This window comes from Antechinus flavipes, chromosome 2 (assembly GCF_016432865.1).
Source record: "Antechinus flavipes isolate AdamAnt ecotype Samford, QLD, Australia chromosome 2, AdamAnt_v2, whole genome shotgun sequence".
In the NCBI taxonomy this organism is placed as follows: Eukaryota; Metazoa; Chordata; class Mammalia; order Dasyuromorphia; family Dasyuridae; genus Antechinus; species Antechinus flavipes.
In genome coordinates, this window is record NC_067399.1 from 569,812,879 (window position 1) to 569,835,283 (window position 22,405).

General features: G+C 46.8%; 1 protein-coding gene across 3 annotated transcripts; it reads right to left on the reverse strand.

Annotated features, from left to right (window-relative positions):
- Window positions 1-319: 319 nt before the first annotated feature.
- Window positions 320-20,528, reverse strand: MAN2A2 (mannosidase alpha class 2A member 2). Of its 3 annotated transcripts, XM_051981131.1 has the most exons (24): window positions 20,277-20,528; window positions 18,813-18,964; window positions 17,975-18,232; window positions 17,747-17,891; window positions 17,103-17,274; window positions 16,432-16,559; window positions 15,715-15,888; window positions 14,690-14,876; window positions 13,788-13,965; window positions 13,260-13,462; window positions 12,729-12,911; window positions 12,464-12,578; window positions 11,961-12,028; window positions 11,603-11,768; window positions 11,048-11,284; window positions 10,075-10,197; window positions 9,276-9,390; window positions 8,839-8,972; window positions 7,840-7,981; window positions 3,224-3,357; window positions 2,896-2,973; window positions 2,307-2,501; window positions 1,986-2,096; window positions 320-1,327 (listed from the first exon to the last, which is right to left on the reverse strand). In XM_051981131.1, exons 2-24 carry the CDS (start codon window positions 18,942-18,944, stop codon window positions 1,175-1,177), a joined length of 3,531 nt encoding a protein of 1,176 aa, XP_051837091.1. In that variant the 5' UTR covers window positions 18,945-18,964; window positions 20,277-20,528; the 3' UTR covers window positions 320-1,174. The 3 variants fall into 3 exon arrangements, with proteins under 3 accessions (XP_051837091.1, XP_051837089.1, XP_051837090.1); XM_051981129.1 differs by lacking the exon at window positions 2,896-2,973 and having other exon boundaries at window positions 20,277-20,527; XM_051981130.1 differs by lacking the exons at window positions 2,896-2,973; window positions 20,277-20,528 and adding an exon at window positions 20,112-20,240.
- Window positions 20,529-22,405: the final 1,877 nt, after the last annotated feature.

Genomic DNA, 22,405 nt, shown 5'->3' on the forward strand with positions numbered 1-22,405 from the left:
CTACAACCAGGGAATCTCTAGAATGAAGCTTTAAAGTTTCTGGGGGGTTGGAGGAAGGGACATGTAGCAGGTTAAGATTTTCTTCTCTGGGAAAAGCATCACTTCTGTTATGATCCTCATCTGCTAGGTGTGAGGTGCCCACCCCTTCTGTATTCGAAGAGGCTGGCTGCTGGGCCTGGGAAGGAGCCTGGCCCACTGGGCTGTTAAATACACCAACCCAAATGGATACCGTGGACAGGCAAGCACAGCAAGCTGAAGCTTGAGCAGCAGATGAAAGGTCACCCATTGAGATCCCAAAGCAACACACAGACCAGGTCACTAGTTTGAAATGAATTTTGTTACCTGAAGTGTCCTGTGAACTCTGGCAAAGTCACAGTCTCTAGTTCCATACAAGTTCTTACCGACTGCTACAGAATCACCTGCCTGATGCAGATCCCTTGGCCAGGGCAGCACCTAATGTAGCCGGGCCTAGGACTAGCAGGTCACCTAGGGATTCCAGTTCCAAGGAGAGAGAAATCTTCCCTTTGCCCCCATTATTCCTTCTTTCTTTGCAAGTTAAAACTGTTCTCAGACTCCTTTTTACACACTCTCATCTCAGATTTACAAAGACCTGCCTGGACATCACACCAAAGCATTTGGTCTCTACGTGACTGCCGTACTTAATTTCAGAGCCTGCTGTGGCCGAGGGAAGGATTGTGATTCCATTCTCCTTGCATACCTGCCTCAATTACTCCCCTGAATCAGGACAGCAAGGGAGGAGCAGACTGCATCTTGCCCCTTGCTGCCTCAGTTCTTCTCTACACTTCTGCTCTTGGTCCCTCACATCCCAAAAGCTAACAATTAGGGAGACAGAATAGAAATTGGGGACAAGAACCTCGTGTCCAAGCGGGCAGCCACTCATGCACCTCAAGGCACGGCCCAGCACATCTGGCACTCGGGGCCAGCCTCTCACTCCTGAGCCAACCTGCACCTTGCCCCTTCTGTCTAATCCTGGGCTTCTGGGCAGCCCTTCAAGCACAGGAGCAACAATAAATAGAGAACAATGGGGCCGAGCTCAGTCTGTTACATTTGGGGAAGGTGGATCAGTTGGGGCACCCAGTGCAGCTGTCCATCCCAGCCTTATTCTGAGAGGTGGTCTGTATGGATGTACTTTCTCTCCTGGCCACGAAGAATGCTAGCCCAGGCGGAGGCGAAAGGTGGAGATCTCCATGGGCTCCAAGTGGATGTCCATGCTGTTAGAAGGTGAGCCCAGCGCGTAGAGTAATGTCAGTGAAGTAGGCTGCAGGAAGCCCACATCCAACCCTTGGAAAAGGCTTCCTAGGGCCACCTGTGGAGAGAAGCAAGATGAGCCAAGCACCCAGTGACAGACAACATCACATACTAGACAGAATTTTGCAGAATCCCTCTGTAAAATGAAGTGCTTGGAAGAGATGATTTCTAAGATTCCTTCTATATATAGCACTTCTATTCAGTTCTAGGTACTTACAATGTGAATTTCAGCAAACAAACATCATTAAAAATAAACTTCAACCATTTATGGATGTTTTTTAAAAGCTCATTTTAATATATGTCTTGTTTTTATATCATCATTTCTAAATATATCCTTCCTCCCATCTACCTAGTAAACCACAAATTTTTTTTCTAATTTTGCTAAGTTTATCAAAGATCTTATATAAAAGTAACTGTGGACAGTGAGTCTATGTTCCATTACTCTAGCCTATGAAGGCTTCTTATCCAAGTATGTTCTGGAGCTTCGGGTGGAAGGATTTAAAGAGCAATGGAATAGTGTTCATCTCATCTTCCAAAGACTTCTTAAACATGAGTCTCCAATTCACACTCTCCTCCAGATCTAACTGTCTTCTGCCTTGCTATTCAGCCGTTCCTGGGTTCCCTTTTGGTATTTCTCAGAATGAGATGTCTGCCCTAGCGAACGGCTGACGTTCACTCTCACGGCATCTATCTGTCTGATGCTGTCCCATGCTCACCTTGCCTTGGCTTGTGGTACAGTTGAAACCCAAGTTCTTGGCCTCCAGGCCACAGTCAAAGCCCTTTCGGTGTAAAATGAGTGCCATCTCAGATGAGGGCAGTTTGTCATCCTATGAAATGGAGGGGACGATAAAAGTAGGGTTACTGCCAAGGTGTATGGCTCTCTCCACACACGGGATCTGCTATGAAATCTTGGACCTCAAGGGATTTCCTGTCTGCACAGGAGGACAGGAATGGGTCAGGAAACAGCTGCAGTGAATGAGAATACAGAAGTTAGGAAGTACCGACTGGAAGCTGAAGAATGAAACGAGGACACTCACCTCCGCTTGGAGTGTTCGCAAGTTGAGCAGGTGGACATCACACGGAAGTGAGGAGGCCAAAGGCTGAAATGAGCGTATGGCAGGGCCCCCAGGCTGCTCTCTGGCCACAGGTAGGGCCATCACCGGTGTATTCAGGTGCATGGAAGTCAGGTGGCTGAGAAGAGATGGGAAGCTGGTTGGGCGACCATCTTGCACCTGCAATGTTTAGTACCAAGTCCCGAGTGAGACAGCAGCTGAGGTGGTGGGAAGGTGGGAGAAGGAATACAGGTATATCCTGTAAAATAACCTCACCTTTCCTCCTGATCCAAGTATAACTTCCATACATTCTATCCTGGCTTTAGCACAATTCATAGCATACAGGCAATGCTTAATAAATGTTTACTGATTGACTTGATAGTTCTCCCCCCACACCCATCTGGTAGTTACCATTCCCAGACAAAAAAAGCACTACTATGACTTAGGCATCCTTTCTTCTCTAGTCCTACACACAGACACAGGGGACTCTGCTACTGGATCTGAACTCGACAGGGCTCCAGACACAATTACCACTGGCTAGCACTAGACAAAAACGACTTTTGCTGGACTTTACCTCTTGGTTGCTGCTCCTGCTGCTGGGAAAGACCAAATGCCTAAATGCAGAGGCCAGTTTGGAAAAGAAGCTAAGTGGCTGATGGCAAAGTCATTATGGAATGAAGAAAGATGGATGATCAGAAGGAGTATGCAAGACAGCAAGGTGATGGTTAGTGGAGTGGAGAGTCGGACAGCAGTGGGATGAATGAGAAATCTGCCTGCCCCTCCCCCCCGAAACAGATCCCGCTCCTCAGTGCACTCCAACATTCTAATTTTTTATTCCTTTATCCCCAGGCTAAGCCCTGGTGAGTGGCGAGCCCATTTGGGACAGGCCCCAGGAATGCTACCTTATTGGCAGTGGTACGTCGTTCCAACAGGAGGCGAAATCGGTTGCAGGTTCTCTTGTTATCTTTTAGCCCTTGGCCCAGACCTCGGTTGTCATCCTGCATCAGGCGCCTGTCTAGGATAACTTCCAGCTGGCCTGAAGAAATTAAAACAATGAATCTCCCACCTGTCCTAACAAATCAAATCCCAAACAGAATGGCAGGAAAAAATGCCAAAGCCTTCTCTAAGAGGAGAGCAGGATGGGATGAGATGCTGAAAGGCTCAGAATAGGAAGATATCAAAGGATCATGCCTTTAGAGGAAGGGACCTAACGCCCTTCATCTTGCAGATGAGGAAATAGGTCCAGAGGAGCCCATCCTAAACCACAAAGCTACTCGATGGCAGAGCCAAGACTCCACGCTCCCATCAAATCTAGCATTCTTTCACAGGACCATGAGTTGTCTAGTAAAAATGACGTGTCTTAAAAGTACTTTAATAAAGACTTATTGTATGAGGCAAAAGGCTATTGGGAATTTTGTCCCAGGTAGCTTGACTGAAAAAGAAAACCTATTTTTGAAAGCAGGCAAATAGAAAAATCTCTGCATCCCAAAAGTTATGAGCACTTTATCAACAGCTTGTCTGGTAGTCGTGGGAGAGTCAGAGGGATGAATGTACACTTAGAGGTTCCTGCTCCATGCAGGTAAATTGCTCTCTCTCAAGTATGAATAACACAAAAGATCCTTTTATTGGTTGAAGAACTTGTCTATTTTCTAAAGAATGCTCCCAAAGAGCTCAACTATTAAATCCTTAGGATACTCAATACTCTTTGGGGCTCTTAACCATACCCCTTCTCCTAGATATTCTTTATTTCCCCTTCATTTTTTTGTTTAACCTGACTTCTTTTTTTTAGCTTAATTTGCTGGATCACCATGTATCTCTCTCTCTCTCTCTCTCTCTCTCTCTTTTTTTTAAGTATAATGACCTTGAAGTCCTCTCACCTTTTCTCTTTGGAGGAGCTCTGCTCCCCCATGCATTTTGTCATCTCACACCTAAATTCCAGTCCTCATCATCTTTACCAAGGATGTTCAAATGGCATCTTAGATTCAATATGTATAAAGCATTTCATTTTTGTTTCTAAGCTATTATCACAACAGTGTAGGGAGAATCTGGGGGACAAATCTGCTATCAATACAGAATGGAACTGTTCTGTAATTTGGAGAATTGCCCAGGGTCACACAGCTGGTAGAACTTGAACCTGGGTTTTTATTCTGCTGCTACTATTATTCCAATAAACTCCTTTCAAAGCCTGTGAAACATCCTTATTTCTCTCCTCTTGTACACCTCCCCATAATAAATCAGTTGCCTAGTCTCAATGATTCAACCTCCACAACATCCCCTTCATGTTCACTCCTCTCCTCTTACATAGCCACCAACCTAGTTCGGTTCTTCATTACCTCTGCCTGGACTATTACAGTATTCTCCTAATCAATCCCTTCTCCAGTCTCTGCCCTCTCTAATCCATTCTCCACATGGTTGTCAAATTAATACTCCTAAAATACAGATCTGACTCAGTAGGATGGTACAGTGGATACAGACTATCTTATCTGCTTTGCAACTATAACTTCTTTTCCACCAGCAAGTTAAGTTTCGTCACTTTGCACACCAGGTAAAATTTACCCACCTATGAGATCTATTAGACAGTCTAATAAACAGAAAGGATTATGGTTTATAGGTGAATAAACTCAATTTCCAGAATTACTGTATCTTCTTCCTTATGGTTTTGCTCAAACTTAATCTTTTTGTTATTTGCTTGCTGTTTGAAATCTAATTACAAGGTTTTTTTCTGCCATGATTCCTTGCTTTTATCAAGTTGCTTGAAATTGTACTTCATATTGTTGTCTGCAAGTTATTGCTTTTGCCTACTTGCTTGTGATTGTCACGTCAGTCTACTTCACCTCAAATATTCTACTTCACATCAGCTATCAAATATTCATCCTTAGCTTTTCAGACCAATAGCAACATTTTCTAGATTTCCTGATTAAATGTACTATGTTAAATCATTTTTCATTGTGTTTTTTAGGCATAAGAATCTGATGGCTCTTTGATCTTGTCAAAGAATTTCTTTGGCCACATATAAGTGTAGGCTTTTAATAGTATTAGGTTAGTCATAACTTCTGATTCTGCATTGCCCATAATTTCATTTGGCTACTTATAAATTCTAGAAGGGACAGAATATTATATATTTTTTTAATTTAAAAAGAAATTTGCAAATATGTTACAAACTAGAAAATTTTCTAGGAAAATTATAAATTAACATTAACTTCCATATTTCCTGGCAAACCTCAACTCTGTTGACTAAATTACCTGTACTAGATGATTAGTGTTGGAGAATGGATCAGAAATTATTGAATATGGTATCAAATGATTAGAAAGAATTAATTTACATCAATATAGTAAACAGTTTACTTCTTTTCTAAGAAGGACTAATGTCATTAAGTCATTGTGCAAAAAAAAATAAATACTACTTTGCTAGAAAATTTGAATTTATTTCCTCGTTTCTTCAGTTTATGCAGTGGCTTTTGTTTATGAATGCAGATATGAAATAATTCACTTTTGCTTATTTTATTACCATTATTTTATACTCTATTATGACATCTAAATATAAAAAATTTTTAAAATGTATTTTCAAAAGTGATATTCTATAGAAGAATCAATCAAATATGTATTTTATGTCTTTAAAAAAAGAAAAAAGGACCTGCCAGGTTGGACAGTGTCAGACTGAGGATGTTCCTCAGATCCAGCCTGCTATCTCTTTGGCACAGACTGTCTGTTCCTCCTGCTTAAAATGCCCTCTCTCCTTATCTCTGGCCTTGTAGAATCCCTAGCTTCCTTCAAGGCTCTATTTTCTCATGGGAAGCTTTTCCTTCTCTCTCCAGTTTGGGTCCTTTCCTCCTTCCATTTTTAAATTGGGACTCTAAGTACAATATTAGATTGGGATTAGAACCCATACAGTCACAGTCCAATGACCATAAGTGAATTGTTAATGAAAATGACTGCAGTATTTCTGGTGGAGCTTTGGTATAATTTGTACAAACATTTTGGAAAGCAAGTCAGTATTATATAAATTAAGTGTCTAAAATGTGCATGCTTTTTGATCCAGAGATTTAACTCCCCAGGTCATTAATACAAAAGTCCCCATTATGTACCAAAACATTTTATGGCAACAAAGAACTAGAAAGTAAATGCTTATCATTTGGAGAAACGCTAAATGTTGTGGTACTTGGATGCAATAGAATATTACAGTGTTGTAAGGAACAAGATGAATACAGAGGAAACAAAAACTTGCAAAGACATATAAGCTGTTGCAAAGTAAACAATGTGAGGAAAAAAATCTGCAATGACTATAATAACATAAATGGAAAAATCAAGCTGAATGTTGTGAAATTATAAAGAACAGATTTAGCCCCTAGGAAGAGGTGAGAGAAGACATCTGCCATCTTTGCAGAGGTCATGTTAAACATTGCATATAACATCAGATTTTTTCCAAAGTGCTGGATCAGTTTTGCTGAATTTTTTTCTTCCTGTTTTTTTGCTTAATTCATTAAAAAAAATATGGTTTTTTGGAAGAAAGGATATAGGGAAATCTAGATGATGTAGAAACAAAAATAGAATTTTATTTGTTTTTATTTATTTATTTTTGCTGAGACAATTGGGGTTAGGTGACTTGCCCAGGGTCACACAGCTAGGAAGTGTTAAGTATCTGAGGCCAGATTTGAACTCAGGTTCTCCTGACTTCAGGGCTGGTGCTCTATTCACTGTACCACCTAGCTGCCCCTAAATATATTTTTTAAAGTGACTATAAAGGCTCAGAAGACAATGACTCTTGCAAAAGCTAACCTATATCTTCATGACAGACATGTCTGGAGTCTCTGTAACCCTATTTTCTCATAGCTCTTTAATAAGAGTTCACAGCCGCCTTTTATCTTTTTGATTTTTCCTAGTGTTTGTTCTGTCTTCTGTGTACCTCATCCTAACCTTTTTTCCCCTACTATATTATCACTGAAAAGAGGAAAAACATTTTTAAAAGTGATTACTTGTATAGAGATCTAGATAGCTAATTAATATTTACACTCATATCTCTGAGGGACCGAGAGAAGTAGACCATGCTCACTATAAATTAGGAACACTCCATTTGTTACAATAAAATAAGCTCTCAAATAGCTACACAAAGGGATGTGAATTTTGTGAGGGCAGCTGCTCAACGGGCTTCGTTCGGATCCCTGACTCTTCAAAGTCATAAAGTACAGTGAGGGGCAGGTTAGCAACAAGACTCACAAGATCAGCTGCTGCCCGACAGCACTTGTTACTGCGGCTCGAGGTTCCGTTCCCATCTACACCCTGAACCCATCCAACTCCTTCCTTAAGCCACAGTCACAACAGTTTTGGTATAATTTGGTATAATGGACCCACTGAAGGGATTCAGGGTGACTGGGTAATTTTATTTATATGAGACCCAGAGAGGCTGAGTGATCTGTCCAAGATCAACTAGAGCCCAAATGAGAACCCCGATCTCCCCGATTTCTCTGGATAAAAAAAAGCTGCTGGATGCCCCCTGAAGCACCGCAGCCTGCCCACTCACCGTTGCCCAGACTGGAGACTCCGAGGGCCTGCGCGGTGTGCAGGGTGAGGCGGCTCTGGCTGTCCTGGATGTAGGCCATGGCTGGCATGGGGTAAAAGTTGGCCTGCAGTGGCAGCTTCTTCAAATACCGACGGGGCTGTATCTGGAGAGGACGGTAACATAGGGCCCATGAAAGCAGCTGGGTATTTTATCCCCTATATAAGAGGCTCTCCACCCTTCTTGTGTCATGGATCTTTTGGCAGTTTGGCAAACTTATGAGTTCTTTCTAAGAATAATGCATACAGTAAAAGAAAGAAAATTATAAAGGAAACTGTTAACAATGAAAGAGTTGATTAGATTTTTTTTAAAAAGTCTGGCAAATGTGGAAATACGTTTTAAATGATTTCACATGGAATCATATTACTGTCTTCTCAGTGGTTGGAAGAAGGGGCTGGTGAAGATAATTTGGAACTCAACATTTAAAAAAATGAATGCTAAAAATAAATAAATAAATAATGAGCTGAAATGAAAGCTCATTGACCCCAGGTTAAGAACTCTTTGCTTCATGTTTAACATATATTGAATTACTTGCTGTCTAAGGCTGGGGGGGGGGGGGGGGGAGAGAACAAGATTTTGCAAGGATTGGATATTGAAAACTATGCATATATTTTGAAAATAAAAAGATAAATAAATAAAATGCAAATTTTTAAAAAATTGACCATAAAAAGTAAATAAAAGTAATGCCTTTGTATGGACAGCTTTTATGGATTAAAAACAACACGTTTCAAGGAAAATAGCATTAAGTTATTCCTTTACTTTGTCCAGCAACTATAGCCTGATAAAGGATTACTTGTAACTTTTTCTCTTCCAAATAACACATTTGGGAATTGAAGGAAAAATAAACTATGACACTTCATTAAAAAAAAAAAAAAGAACTCTTTGCTTGCCCCTCTCCTTCCTAAATTAGGTCCAACAACTAGTACCTTCAATAGAAGTAGGAGAGATCCCAAGGTGTCATACCTGGAAGCCGTTGAGGTCTGTGAAGAAGGTGCCTTCACTTTCAATGTCTGTCTGGATGCGAAATGCCAGCTCCTTATTTACGTGATCGCGGATGTCCACAAAGGAGGAGACATCTAAGGAGAGACCCTCGACCCCTGGGGCAAGTGAGAGGAGGCAAATGGATGGGAAAATGAGAGGAGGTGAAGAGGAAGGGAATGACTTTTCAGCCACAAAGAGGCTGCCGTGTGGATTCGTTTGGCCTGTTATTTGTTACAAGGTTTGATTTTGTTGGCCCCCCCCTTCCCCCAGCCTTTCTCTTTGTTAAGGGGGGGAGGGAGTATAGAAAGAGTGATTCTCTCCCTCTTCCCCCCAAAGGAGAGTCACCGCATCTCTCTGAGAAAAGTGTCCTGGGCGATGAAGGACAGGACTGGGCACAGGGCACCTTCCCTGGGACTCACCGGGCAAGTTGTAGAGCCGAACCACCTGCTGCATGTGCTGGTAATAGGCAACGACCTCTGAGAAGAAGGGCCCTTCGGTGACCCGAAGAACAGGGGGCTCCTTGGGGACATAGGGCTAGGAACAGAGCAGGCAGGTGCTGAGCATCACAGCACAGTGAATAAACTAAGAGGAATGGACCCCTTAACCTGGTTAATAACAATAACAACAACAACGCGCATTTATATAGTACTTTACATTATCTAATTGCATCCTGACAGTTCTTTTATGAGATAGCACATGCATTATTACCCTCACAGACATGGAAATCTCACTAAGTTAGGCAGGGGCAGGAGTGAATAGGATCAGGGTTCTTTTCAAAATCCAGCACTCCTTCCACCAGACCACTCTCTCTAGCTGTAGCTCTTCTCCCATTTTACATATGAGGAAACAGGCAGAAAAAGGATAAATGATTCCAGCTCATTTGTTCCTCACAGTAATCTTGGAGTTCGGGTAACTGTTTCCACACCCTCCCCCCATTTTGCAGATGAGGCAATTGAGGCTGAAAAAGGACAAAGTGATTTAGTCTCTGAGGCAGGATTTGAATTCGGGTTTTCCTGACTGCAAGCCCAACACTCTGTTATCTGCTGAGCTCCTAACTCCGTCCCATGGCCCCTCTCGAGTCTATTTCCTGACCAGACTTGCCAACGGTGACTGGAGAGGTGGTGGCGAGCATGGATTTTTACCAAGGCTTGGTCTGAGCGAGGAGGGTGGCCCCTGCCTGACCTCTCCCTGGCCCGGCTCTAAGACCCCTGCCCGTACCTTGGCCACGCCATCAGGCAGGAAGAGGTAAGCCCCGCTCTTGTCTTTGGAGGTTCGGGTGCCGTAGATGAGGAACTCAGCATTGAGGCGGCGCTCCTGCGCTTCATCCACCCTCCGGACGCTCTGCCAACAAACACAGCCCTGACCCCTGGCCCCACCCCGAAATATCAGACCTGCCCACCCGGGGAGTAGGCTGACAACCACCCGAAGGCACTGCCCTCCAGGCGTTCCCTAGCACAGCGAGGTCACTGCTTGGGAGCCCAGACCCGGGGACCCCCCACCCTGAGCCTGACTTATCCTTGGGACCCCCCACTTCGAGCCTGACTTATCCTTGGGACCCCCCACCCTGAGCCTGACTTACCCTTGGGACCCCCCACCCTGAACCTGACTTACCCTTGGGACCCCCCACCCTGAGCCTGACTTACCCTTGGGGATCTCCCCTAGTAACTTTATAATCCTGGTCCCTTTCTCACCAGCTCTGCCAGACCTGCGGAGCCCCCTACCCTGAGCCTGACTTACCCTTGGGACCTCCCCACCCCACCCTGAGCCTGACTTACCCTTGGGACCCCCCACTTTGAGCCTGACTTATCCTTGGGACCCCCCACTTCGAGCCTGACTTACCCTTGAGATCCCCCACTTCGAGCCTGACTTACCCTTGGGACCCCTCCACCCGGAGCCTTAGGACCTCCCCATGTAATTTTACTGATCCCACCCCAGTCCCAGTTACTCTTGAACCTCCCCTTTACTGATCCTAGTCCCTTTCTCCCAGCTCTGTTTCCCTATCACTGCAGGCACTGCCCTCCAGGCGTTCCCTAGCACACCGAGGTCACTGTCTGCTTGGGAGGCCCAAGCCCGGGGACCCCCACCCCAGTCCCAGTTACCCTCGGAGCCTGACTTACCCTTGGGGCCTCCCCTTTTAACTTCACTGATCCTGGTCCCTCCCCTCACCTCCTGCCCTAGCCCTCTCCTTTACCTTGAGAAGCCCAGTTTGGCCTGAGAACCAGACTTGCATGTAGCGGTTGCTGAGAGCAAAGTCGCTGGTCCCAGCCTCATCAACACGGACAGGGAACACCTCATGCTTGCTGACAGACAGCTGGCGGCCGTGCAGGTAGATGCGCACGGAGGAAGGCAGAGTGCGGCGCCTATCGAGGCCCGGATGCAGCTGCAGGATGCTGAGACCCAGAGCAGGTAAACGGGCCGGCACAGAGACCTGCTCAGTGCAAGGTAAGGCATAAGACCAGAGCAGCCTCCTCCCCTTTCCCAAGTTCTAACTCCAGGAGCCGATCCGCTCTCGGCCCATAGCTTCTCCTCCGAAAAGGGACCAAGGAAGGCAGCGGGAAAAAAGAGGGATGAGTGAAGACAGAAGACTCATGTGGATGAACACAATGAGGAAGAGTATGGGGGAGGCTGAGAACGCTGGGAAGAGGCAAGGGTTCATCGCAAGATTCAAACGGCAAGGAGACACTGATCCCACCCCACTTCGGGGCTGACACTCCAGCGCCCCCACAGCCCTCCCCTTGGCACCTACCTGGTAGACATCGGGCACAATGTCAGTGGCAGAGCTCCAGCGGGCGCTGAGCTGCACGGCCAAGGGCTGGCCCTCCTCAGAGAGGACCCGGATCCGGGGAGAGTTAATAAGCAAAGAGACAACACTGAGCCTCTCCTGATCCAGGGGGTTGAACAGTACCACAAACCTGCCAGGCAGATGGGTAAAGCTTGACCAGACAAGGTGTATATCCACAGGAAAAGAAAGAGCAGGTAAGGGGCTTTCCAAAGGGAGTCAAACATGAGAATGGGTCTTTGAAGATGGGAAAGGGCTGGACACAATGGGGTCAGGGTGTGAAGAGTAAAAAGCTTTCTGAAAAAAGTCTGGTCTAGCTGCTCACCGGGGTGAGGAATCCACCTGAATCACGGTCTGCTCTGGCAGGGCATCCTGGGTTAAGCGTGTGTCATCCTGGAATAAAATGACACTGATTTCAGACACAGTTGTATGTATACAGGTCTCTCCCAGCAGTATGTGAGTTTGAGGGCAAGGACTTTCATTTTTGTCTTTGCTACCCCAGTAAACATCCCAGTGCCTGACAGGCATCAGGCACTAGATAAATGCATACTGGTTAAATGCTATAGAGAGTAAGAAGGAGAAAATAACTAGAGACAGAGAAGGCCAAGATCAGATCAGATTTCTGTATCGACCCCACATATAACTTCTACCAGACTTTGCAGCTGTTCACCCAGTCTAAGGCAGACGGACGGACCAGGACGCCTGCTCTCTGGCAGGGCTCAAAAATCAGAGCAATATGATGAGAGCAGGGTAGCTTTCCCACACCCCTCTTAGGACAGGATTCCCAATGGCAGAAATAGGGAATTGTAGCCCAAGGGCAACCCTTACCATGCTGAGGAAGGGTGTATTGGGATCAAAATGGTAGGTTCCTTTGTCCCCCAATATCAGGTAGTGAGCAGCATTGATGATGACCTGTTTCAGGCTCACAAGAGAACGCAGGAGCCTATAATGAGGAGAGGGAGAGAAGGAAAAGAAATCACTTCAAGGAAATGTCTTATTGTCAAGCTTCCCACTTTTCCCAGCTGCCCACTTCCCACTGAACCCAGCTATCTAGTAGTAAGTTTGCCCCCAAAAGGAAAGTATGGGGTCCCACCTGACCCCGTAGTCTATCACTACTGCTTCCTTGGCAGTACCAGTGATGGCATCGTGGTGCTGGAAGAGACCTAGGGCGCGACGGGCATCAGTCAGCAGGCTATAGTCTGAGAGTGGGTACTGACTGGTCGTGCCAGAATGCCGGATGTGAGCAAGTGCCAGACTGTACAGGATCTCTGCGCCCCTGCCCCAGAGAAAGATGTTACCATCCCTTTCCAACATATCACCCACAGAATTTCCTGTTCTTCCACCTTCCCAGTTAGCCTGATCCCTCCTTCCTTTCTTTAACTCAAACCTAGTCCTGTTGAATTTCCATGTCCTTGCAAAATGAATTTCCGTATTCTTATGGACCTTTCTTTAAGTGGCCACTGGAGTCCTTCCCAATCCAGAAATTCTGCCCTCCTATCCCACTCTGCTTTAATCTCCTTTCTATATCCTTTAATTTTCCAATGATCCACCAAGCACTGGTCTTATCCCCTCCTTTAAATCCCAGGCCCCAATCATTCCTTTATGGCTTAGCTTCATCTCTCACCGCAGATGAGCCTCTAGGACCCGGTCCAGACTCTTGTAGAAAGGCCTGGAGGTAAAATATCCTGTCCAGTAGTGATCCTCCCGGTCAGCGTAAGAGAAGAAATCCCCACTCAACACAGGAAAACCTGGAGGCTGGACACCGGGCTCCACCCCTGTCCTCTTGTACAGGGCGTCAAAATAGTCAGACAGAGTGCCAAACTGGGCCTGTGGGGACAGGTGATCCCAGCTCTCCTCAGCACTGCAGATCGCAGAGCTCCACAGGAATTCTACTCACCCACAGATGGCTATGGGGAGGGAAGGCGGGTTTTTCCATTTTAGATAGCCCAACAACCAAACCCAGCAGTTCCAGGGAAATAAATGGGTATTTTGATATAAACTGGGAAACCAGCCCCATGTAATACCTTCTTTCTGAGTCACCAGTAGGGTATGCTGACCCTAACAGGCTGGAGCAGTGCTAACTACCCCATACACTAATCCAAACCTTGCAATCTCCATCAACCCCAACCCTCAGCTCCTGTAGCCATCACACCTGCACATGGAGATCAGGTTGGTTATTGAGGAAGTCAAAGAGCCGCTGGTAATTGGAGAACTGGGCATCCCACTCTTGGGGCTTATCATAACGGAAGTCATCGCCAAGTGGCACCAGTAATACGTTGCTTCGAAACAGCTTGGACTTCTTTCGGTACTGGTCCAGAAGCAGGGCTGCCCTGTGGGGAGGTGAAGATAATTCTGCAGAGGGCCAAGCAAGGCAACTTGGGGGGCTAAGACTGAAGGAATTATGGAATCTCCAAGGCCTGCATTACAGGAATCCTAAAATAAAAAGCTGAAGAGCTGCTCAATTTGCAATGTATTCTAAAGCAAAAATTCTTAATCTAGTTATCCTCCTCAGAATAATTCTTTCAAATGCATAAAATAAAGTATACATTTATAAAGGAAATCAATTAGATTGGAATACAATTATCAAAACAGTTATTAAAAACAAGTTCACAAAGTCCAGGTTGTTCTAATGGTTGATCTAGTTCTGACAAAAACTACTTGGATTTGAGTTTGGACCAGTCCCGATAAGATTCCTCGAAAGGTTTGATTTAATTAAAATGATTCTAGTCCCAAACCTTTCCTCTTCCATTTCAGAAGAAATCCAGTCTAGGACTCTGATCCTAGAACACTGAGGTCCCAGTGATCCAGATTCCCTAAGAGGAGGTTCAGGATAACTAGAAATTTAGATTTACAAGGAAGCCTATCAGCTCTAGAAATGTTTTGCCTCAGAATTAGTCAGCAGACTCTGCCAGCTTCTTAATGACCATTAGGGCTGATGGCAGAAAAATGCTCTGGGAAGGGTTTTCTAGAGCTGTTCCAGAGAGCCTCAGCTAGGCTTTAGAACAGACACAAGAGCTGCCCCTACAAGGCAGGGCCTGAGCTGCAGACAGATACCTCTCGGCCACATTGCTCTCAGTGATGGCTCGGGGTGGCACCTTCCAGGGGCAGTTGATTCGCCCACCAGGTAAACGCTTGAAATCAAACTGGCAGCAGATCTTGGGGTCGGGGCCACAGGTGTGTGGCACATCGTAGCTGTAGAACGGCATCATGTGGCAAAAGATGTCTGTGCTGGCTTCTGGGTCTGCAGAAGGCATAACCAACGAGGGTTCATATTTAATTATAGAAGGCCGTAGTTCTGGGGGCAAGGAGCAGGCTTTCCTAAGAGTGTCTGTGGGCAAGGTAAGGCCCGAAGAGAGCAAGAAGCCTGGAATCCATCAGAAGTAGGGAGAATATGAACCCTGAGTTAGGGCACACTGTTAAGGCCACAGAAAACTGGAGACTGGTGAACAATTATTTTTTCAGTCACAGCAGACTTCTTGTACTCTTGCAGTCCTTGATAAGGCAATGCTTTAATTCACCACCTGCAGATTATTTTCTAAAGTGGGGCAGATGTGCCAGCCAAGGCTTATGTTTGGGAATGAGAGATTATGAGGTAGCTGGGTGGATACAACACTGACCTTGGAATCAGAAGACCCGAATGTGAATCTTGCCACAACACTAACTAGCTATGTGACCTTGGGCAACCAGAGGGTTAACCTTAGCCCACATTTCCTTATCTGTTAAGTGAGAACCATAATTGTATCTACTTCACAGCGTTATAAGAACCACATGTAATCATATATGTAAGACATAAATCTTAAGATATTATATAAATGCTTTAGATGTAAATTATTATTTAAATTTTCAGGAAATCAAGGATGGAAGGAAGACTATCTGGAGGACTGAAGAAAAGCCAACATAATAAGCCCTTATGTAAATGAAAACTGGTTCTAGCAATTACCCTGCATGCTGAAAGTAGCTGAGAGAGGGACTTAATCTCTGTTGCCTCCATTTCTCAGAGCACAGCCTTTTTGCCTTTTTTTTTTTTTTTAGCAGCAGGAAACATAAATGCCAGTGATGTCCCCCACACCAGCCCTTACCCCATGTCTGTCTCCACATGAACTCCAAGCTGTGGGTAGCAGCGAAGTGCTTCTTGATAGCATAATGCACCCTCTGGATTAACATGCTGGTTAGATTTGAGCGTCGGAGTAGGTAAGGCATTGTTGAGCTGTATCCAAAAGGGTCCACAGCCCAGCCAGAGCGTGGGATCACACCTGAGTAGGAAACAAGGCTGGAGGTGCTGAGTATCTTTCTGAATTTCGTCTGTTCCCTTTGAATCCCCCAGTACTATCACAAAATGCTAAATGAGAACCAAAGCTCTGAAAATGATGTGGGTGAATTCCATCTCAAATTCAAAGGAAACTGATATCTATGAAAGGCACTCCTTTCCTGTACACACTGTCCACTCTATACCTGTTCCTAATGCAATCATGTTTTCCCCCTGTTCAGAAGGTGAAAAAGTCTATGGAAAAAACTTATTTCCAGAGGTCTGATGATGATTTACACTATCCACATCTCCTGGCAGAGTGATGGACTCAAGATGCAGAATGAGACATATGTTTTTGGATATGGGCAGTAGAGAAATTTGTTTTGCTTGACTATGAATATTCAGTTTAAGAATTTTATTTTTCTTCCTCCCCCCCCCCCCCCAATGTATGTGTGTTGAAGAGTGGAGATGAGAAGAAAAAATAAACCTTTAATTGAAAAAAATTTAATATAATATTTTTAAAAAGCTAATACCCCGAGCGTGGGCTTACCAAGGTTTTTGTCTAGCCACTGATGCCCTTCGATGAGCTGATCGATCAATGCGAAGTAATGGGAGTTGGCTTCATCAGGCATCACCCAGCCTCCAGTTGCTATCTCCAGCTGCCCGTTTCCTACTAACCTGCAGGCCAAGGATTCCCATTCAGGACGCTTCAAGGTCCCAGGGCCTATCTCTACTCTCACACTGCCCCCACAGCCAGAGGAAATGACCACCGCAGCCTAAAAAGAGCCTCGTTGGGCCAACTTACTTCATCATGGACAACAGGGGGCAGGAAAGGGGAATTCACTCTGCAGTGATAACAAGGTCACTTGTTTTCTCCTTCCTCCTAACATTGGGCTTCTCTTTACTCGGGGTTTCCTTCAACCTCCAATTCTGTGGTTTCTACTGCTTCTCCCAAGTTCCTGATGTCAACTTTTCTGATATATTATTTTCCTTTACATTCATTCAACGCTGATTTCTCTCTATTCACAGGTGATTACTTGGCCAACTCTTCTAAAAATCTCCTTGGTCACCTTTCCTTTACTCTTCCTCCCTTGCCTTCTGCAGCACAGTAGGTACAGAAATCTCTTTCCACATCTCCTCTCCCTTGGCTTTTTCCCAATCTCCTTCCTTTTCTCTAGCTTTGTGTACTCTAATCCCTCCCTCTGGCCCCCACACACTTGCCTTCGTACCACTGCCCTTTTCTGAGCGTTGATGTTCTCCCACCACTTGGCAAAGAAGGAGACCTCAGCCCAGAGGAAGCGTCTCCGGGGGTCCTCTTGCAGCTTGGGCACCATGCTGTTAAGGATGTGTTGAGTCTGTTCTGTGTAGTACTTGTCAAAGGTCTTGATCCAGCCTGTAAAAAACAACAAGAGTGATTCTCCAGGAGCAAGTTCCATTGAAGATTCTTCCCAAAGACTATGGCAGCTCTACTATAGTGGACAGAAGAATGAGTTTAGAATTAGAAGATGGAGGTTTGAGTCCTGGTTCTAACAGTTACCAGGTGGGTAACCTTGGAGCAAACTAATTTCCTTGTTTGCAAAATGGAGATTAAATAATGTCTGCCCTCTCTATCTCACAGGATTGTTGTGAAGAGTAAATAAAAATAATGTGTGTAAAATGCTTTATAAAGTGTAAAATTCCTTCTAAGTGTCAGGTAATGTTGCTGCTATTATTATTATTGTTATAAAAAGGATTCTTGGTCTCAACACAAAAAAGCTTTACCTTCCAATCACTGAGCAGGGGGGAAGGAGGACTAAGTGGTTCTACCAGAAGCCCAGTGATCCAACTCCCCTCCCTCCTTCCCTCACCCAGAGCTTCATCCTTACCTGGGTCATTGTGGGAATGGGGCACCACAAACACCTGGAGGTTTTCTGAGTCCCAGTCATGAGGACTGTAGGGAATATCAAAGCCCTGCTTCCACACACCACCATCCACATTGTCAAAGGGCAGCTCCTCTGACACTGTAAGCATCTGCCGAGCAAGGGAATGGCTAAGTATCTTTACCAGTGACCATTCCAGTTCCCCAACCACCACACTGTCTCTCTGATGCTCACCTGGATCTCTGTCTTTTGGCCCTGCCCTCCCAGAGCAAACTGGCAGTCTTGGGGGGAAATGGAAAAGAAGCTAGGCCGGGGCTCAGGGGGCACTACCCAGGAGCCATTGGGGGTGTGGTAAGGGAGCAAAGCAGGAGGGCCATCCGCATTGGCTGTCAGCTCGAGCACCGAGTCCTTGATGTGGCTGATGATCTCATGATTCTCCTCTAACAGCTGTTCCAGTTGTTCAATTCGGTTCTGCAGCACTGATATCTGGCTCTGTCAATTAGTTGCCATGGACAATTAGTTACCACATCCTATGCCAGGAATGAGAATTACTTCATGGCAACCACCTGGGATTTGACCATGATCCTTTCTGCTCCAACAAGGACAAAGAAGCAGAAGGATACAGGGAAAGATGGATTGTATTCAAGATGAAGGATGAATCCCAGACAAACTAGGCAGTTCACAGGACTCTTCATTGTGGGACCTTCTGAACCACACCAGTATTGGATAGACTGGGTAGGGGTGATGTAGACTAGGGCCTTCCCTCTTGGACAGACAGGGTAGGGGCGATACTGCACATACGCTAGGGCCTTCTCTTGAAACTAAACCTGCCACCTTCAGGACCTTCCCTGCTGTGAATATTCCCTCTGCCAGGGCCACCCAACGAGGATTTAGGAGAAGGCACATCAGTACAGGTTTTAGACACAACTAACAGGAAGTCAGCCTGAGAGCCTGGCTTAGTGGGTGGTAGGGTCACTCGTTCTGGCAATCATGTATGTGTCCATAACTGACAATTATTTGAAGCTAGAGAATCTGGTCCTTAAGATCCTGGTCCTCAGCGGGCAGGACTCACCCGGGGAAAGTTGCCGCCATTCTGGTGCCGGGTGGGATCATGCTGGACTCGGTCTAGCATGAGGTAGAGGGAGAAGACTGCCACGCAGAAGATGGCTGCCCCACATACTGTCACTTGCTTCTTCAACTTCATGCCGGTCCCCCTGCACGCACCTGTAGAAGGGGCAAGACTGTCTACACACTCCCTGGCTCCTGTCTTCCAGCCACGAGCCCCGAGGCCAGGAGAAACCAGACCAAGCAGTCGCTGTTTTTCTGGCCGCACGCAGAGCAGTTTCCCAAGGCCAAGGAAGGCATCAATTCCCAATTTGGCTCGGGAGCCTCGTTCTCAGCTGGTTCTGCTCACACGGACAAGAACCAAGACCCAAGTGTGTGGCGTCTCCCTTAGCACAAGCCTAAAAGGACCTCTTTGTTCCCCCGTGTCGGGTGAGGAGCAGGAGGGGGAAGCGCTAAGCCTTTCTCGCAAGTTCAGCTCTAGTTAAGGTCACGGAATTATTCAGTTATTAGTCTTCAATCCCAGGTCTCACCTCTGCTCTCTGGCTACCTGCTGGCTCCCTAGAAAATCATGGGCAAGCTGCTTGGTACGTGCCAGCACAAAGCCCTTCTATTGTCACTTCCCTCTACATTGTGATGCTAGAAGCACAGGACAAAGTCTGACATAGTTCTAGGGAAAAAAGGTGAGTCCTGTCCAAGAAAGATTTCTTTGGCCTCTCAGGTCTCCGTCACTGAATCTGGAAGCAAACCCGGTCTCGGAGAAGCTTAAAGCTTCCGCGGGGGATGGCGAGCCAAGAACAGCTTCCATTCTGGAGTAAGATCACTTACAAACCAGGCCCCTCCTGGAGATGACGGGCGTTTTATTCTCTGGAGGAGAGCACAGAAATCTCGGCCTGGGCGCTGGAACTGCCCCTCGGCTGGGGCACTACACCCTCAGGCCCGGACCCAGAAGTCTGGAAAGGCTGGGAGCCGCCCAGCTACCAAAGGAGCCGTGTCCTACTTAACATAATCCCGGCTTGGTGCCTCCAGACAATATTTTTAGCCCTGGAAGGCTAGGCCGGGGCCAGAGCCGCTGGGGTGGGGGGTGGGGCTGGGGAGGGCACCTGTAATCCCCGCATCCCGACCGCACCTGCAGGCCAGTCACCCTCCCGGACCAAATCCTCAGTGATCCGTACTCTCAAAGCTGCGGGGGTCTCAAAGTGCAACCGGGAAGCCTCCCGGGCTCACATCAGCCGTCGGTGCCCCCGTCCTGACCTCCACCGCTCCGCCTGCCACTCATTGGAGCATCCCACCCGCACCTCCTCCTCACCTCCCTCCTGACGCCACACGCAGCTGGTCCAGCAGCCCCAACCCCCAAGTGCCTGAGCTGCAGCAGCAGGGAGAAGGGGGCTGCCCGCTGCGCTTCCGTCTCACTTCCGGACCCCCTCGGCGCCCCAGTCCCCATCCCCTCGGACTCCGGGCGCGGGCCCATTACCGTTCTGGGGCTCCGGCCTCCTCGGTGCCTCTCAGGGCCCGGGCCGGCCGCTTCGCTGCCTCTCACATTCCCGGCGCCGGCTGGCCGGCCTCGGGTCCGGAGCAGGGCGCAGGGGGAGGGGAGGGAGGAGGAGACAAGGGAGGAAGGAAAGGCGGGGGGCTGGCGGGGCCAGCCGGCCCTGGCGCCTCCGGGCTCCGCACAGCGCGCCCCGGAGCAGCCCCACTCCGCTGCGCCGCTCCGCCCCGGCGCCTAGGCCGGACAGCGCTCCGCCTCTCCCAGCTGCCGGAGCCGCCGCGGCCGGGGCAGCGAGCTGCGTGCGGGGCGGGGACAGCCGCGGCCCCACCCCCAGCTCCCCGGCGGCCTGCTCCCCCCTCCCCGCCCGGCCCAGCCCGGGCCCCGCTGCCTGTCTCCCTCCCGACCCCGTCCCGTTGCCAGCGGCTGCCTAGCCCCGGCTCTCCAGCCAGAGACATTACGTTTATTAAGCGCCTGCTCCATTCGGGGCATTGGAAAGACAAAGTTTTAAAAACGAAGCCGGCCCTGCCTGCCCTCAGGAAGCTTCCGTTCTATTGACCCCAAGGAACTTCTCTCATCCTTTCCCCAAGGGCTGTCAGGTCCTCTCGGGGCCCCTGTGAGTCTCTCCCGCCCAGATTCCACTTCGCTAATGGCCAGCCTGCCTCTCGCCCCGTTACCTTGCCGCCGCTCATCCCCAACAAGTTGAACAGGAGGCTTACGTGGATTTTGAAAACCGCAGTCCAATAGAATTTGGTCAAAAAATCTTCCTCCGCCTCCCAGCCTCCGGCTCGGGGCAGATGCCTGAAATCCTAGTTAGACCTAACCCCCAAACTTTGTAGCCCAATTAAAATGCAAATGCAGTACCGAACAATCACTCATTAATTACATTGTTTGTTATGTTGTGCGAATTTGTTTGTCTAATCCCTCCAGCTGAGCCGGAAATTTCTTGACAGCAGGAATCCGTTTTTCTCTCCTAAATCCTAAATTGCAGGTCAGTGCTGAGGATATCCTTAATTGCTGGATTCCTCAGGGAATGGTAACACTTTAACCTATCCATCAATTGCGTCTTAGTATAAATACATTTCATATTATTTCATGGAACCGGGGAGAGAAATAAGGATTTTAAACAGCTTTGGGAAGGTGGGATGATATCATTCAAAGGGAGAAAGGGGTGCAGAATAGATTGTTTCACTGCTCTCTTAGTTATCCTCCCTGTCTGACCACTCAGCCCCTTCTATTGCATCAGCATCCCGATCTATAGTGCTGGGAGGACCATATGACTATATTCTGAGGCATCTTTTCTTTCTTTACATTCTGGTTTGTTGATTTTAGCTCTGAGGATTAGATTATTATTCCCCAAACTTCTAAGTCTATGCATCTAGCTCTACCTCTTTTTCTGATATACAGGCCCTGTATCCCATCCACCATAAGCATCCCAAACTCAGCAGATCCAAAGTGGAACTCACAAGATTCCTCCCTCCCTTCACCCCATCTCTCCTTTAAGTTTTCCCAGTTCTGTTGATGCTATCACTAGGCTTCCAGCCACCTAAGTTCATTACCCTTGGAGTCACCCTTGACCCTAATTTTTCCTTGAAACCCCATATACCCATTCAATTGCCAGTCTTGGTTAATTAAATCTTTACACCATCTCTTGTATTCATCTCCTTTTCACTCTACTAATTTGGTTCAGGTATTCATCATTTTGTACCCCTTTAAATGGTGGTCTTGTTTTCAGTCCCCCTTTTGATTCAGCCTCAACAGAGCTTCCAAATTAATATTCCTAAAACATGTATCTGGACATGTTAGTCCCTCTCTCATTAAAAAACCCTAAATTGGAAAGGATGCTATCAGGATATGATACAAATTCACCAATCTGGCAATTTTAAGTCTCCGTAATCTGGCTTCCACTTACCTTTTTATTTCATATTGATGTAGTTAGGGAACCGAATGATGCGGTTAGTGGTAGAGAATTGTGGGAGCTCCAATTTGATTGGCACAGGTCCAATGCGAAAGAATTCACAAATCCAAAATATTAGATTGGCAAAAGAAGTTTATTGTTGGCATTACAGAAGCCAGCTTTTGCTAAGAAGACTGACTTCCGAGTGACAAAGTCCTGG

Coding starts and splice junctions, on each gene's coding strand:
- MAN2A2 (XM_051981131.1), bottom strand. CDS start 18,944: ATGAAGTTGAAGAAGCAAGTGACAGTATGTGGGGCAGCCATCTTCTGC. Junction 12,912..13,259: donor GTCCTAGAGGCTCATCTGCG/GTGAGAGATGAA, acceptor TCTCTGGGGCAG/GGGCGCAGAGATCCTGTACA. Junction 8,973..9,275: donor TCGGCTCTACAACTTGCCCG/GTGAGTCCCAGG, acceptor CACTTGCCCCAG/GGGTCGAGGGTCTCTCCTTA.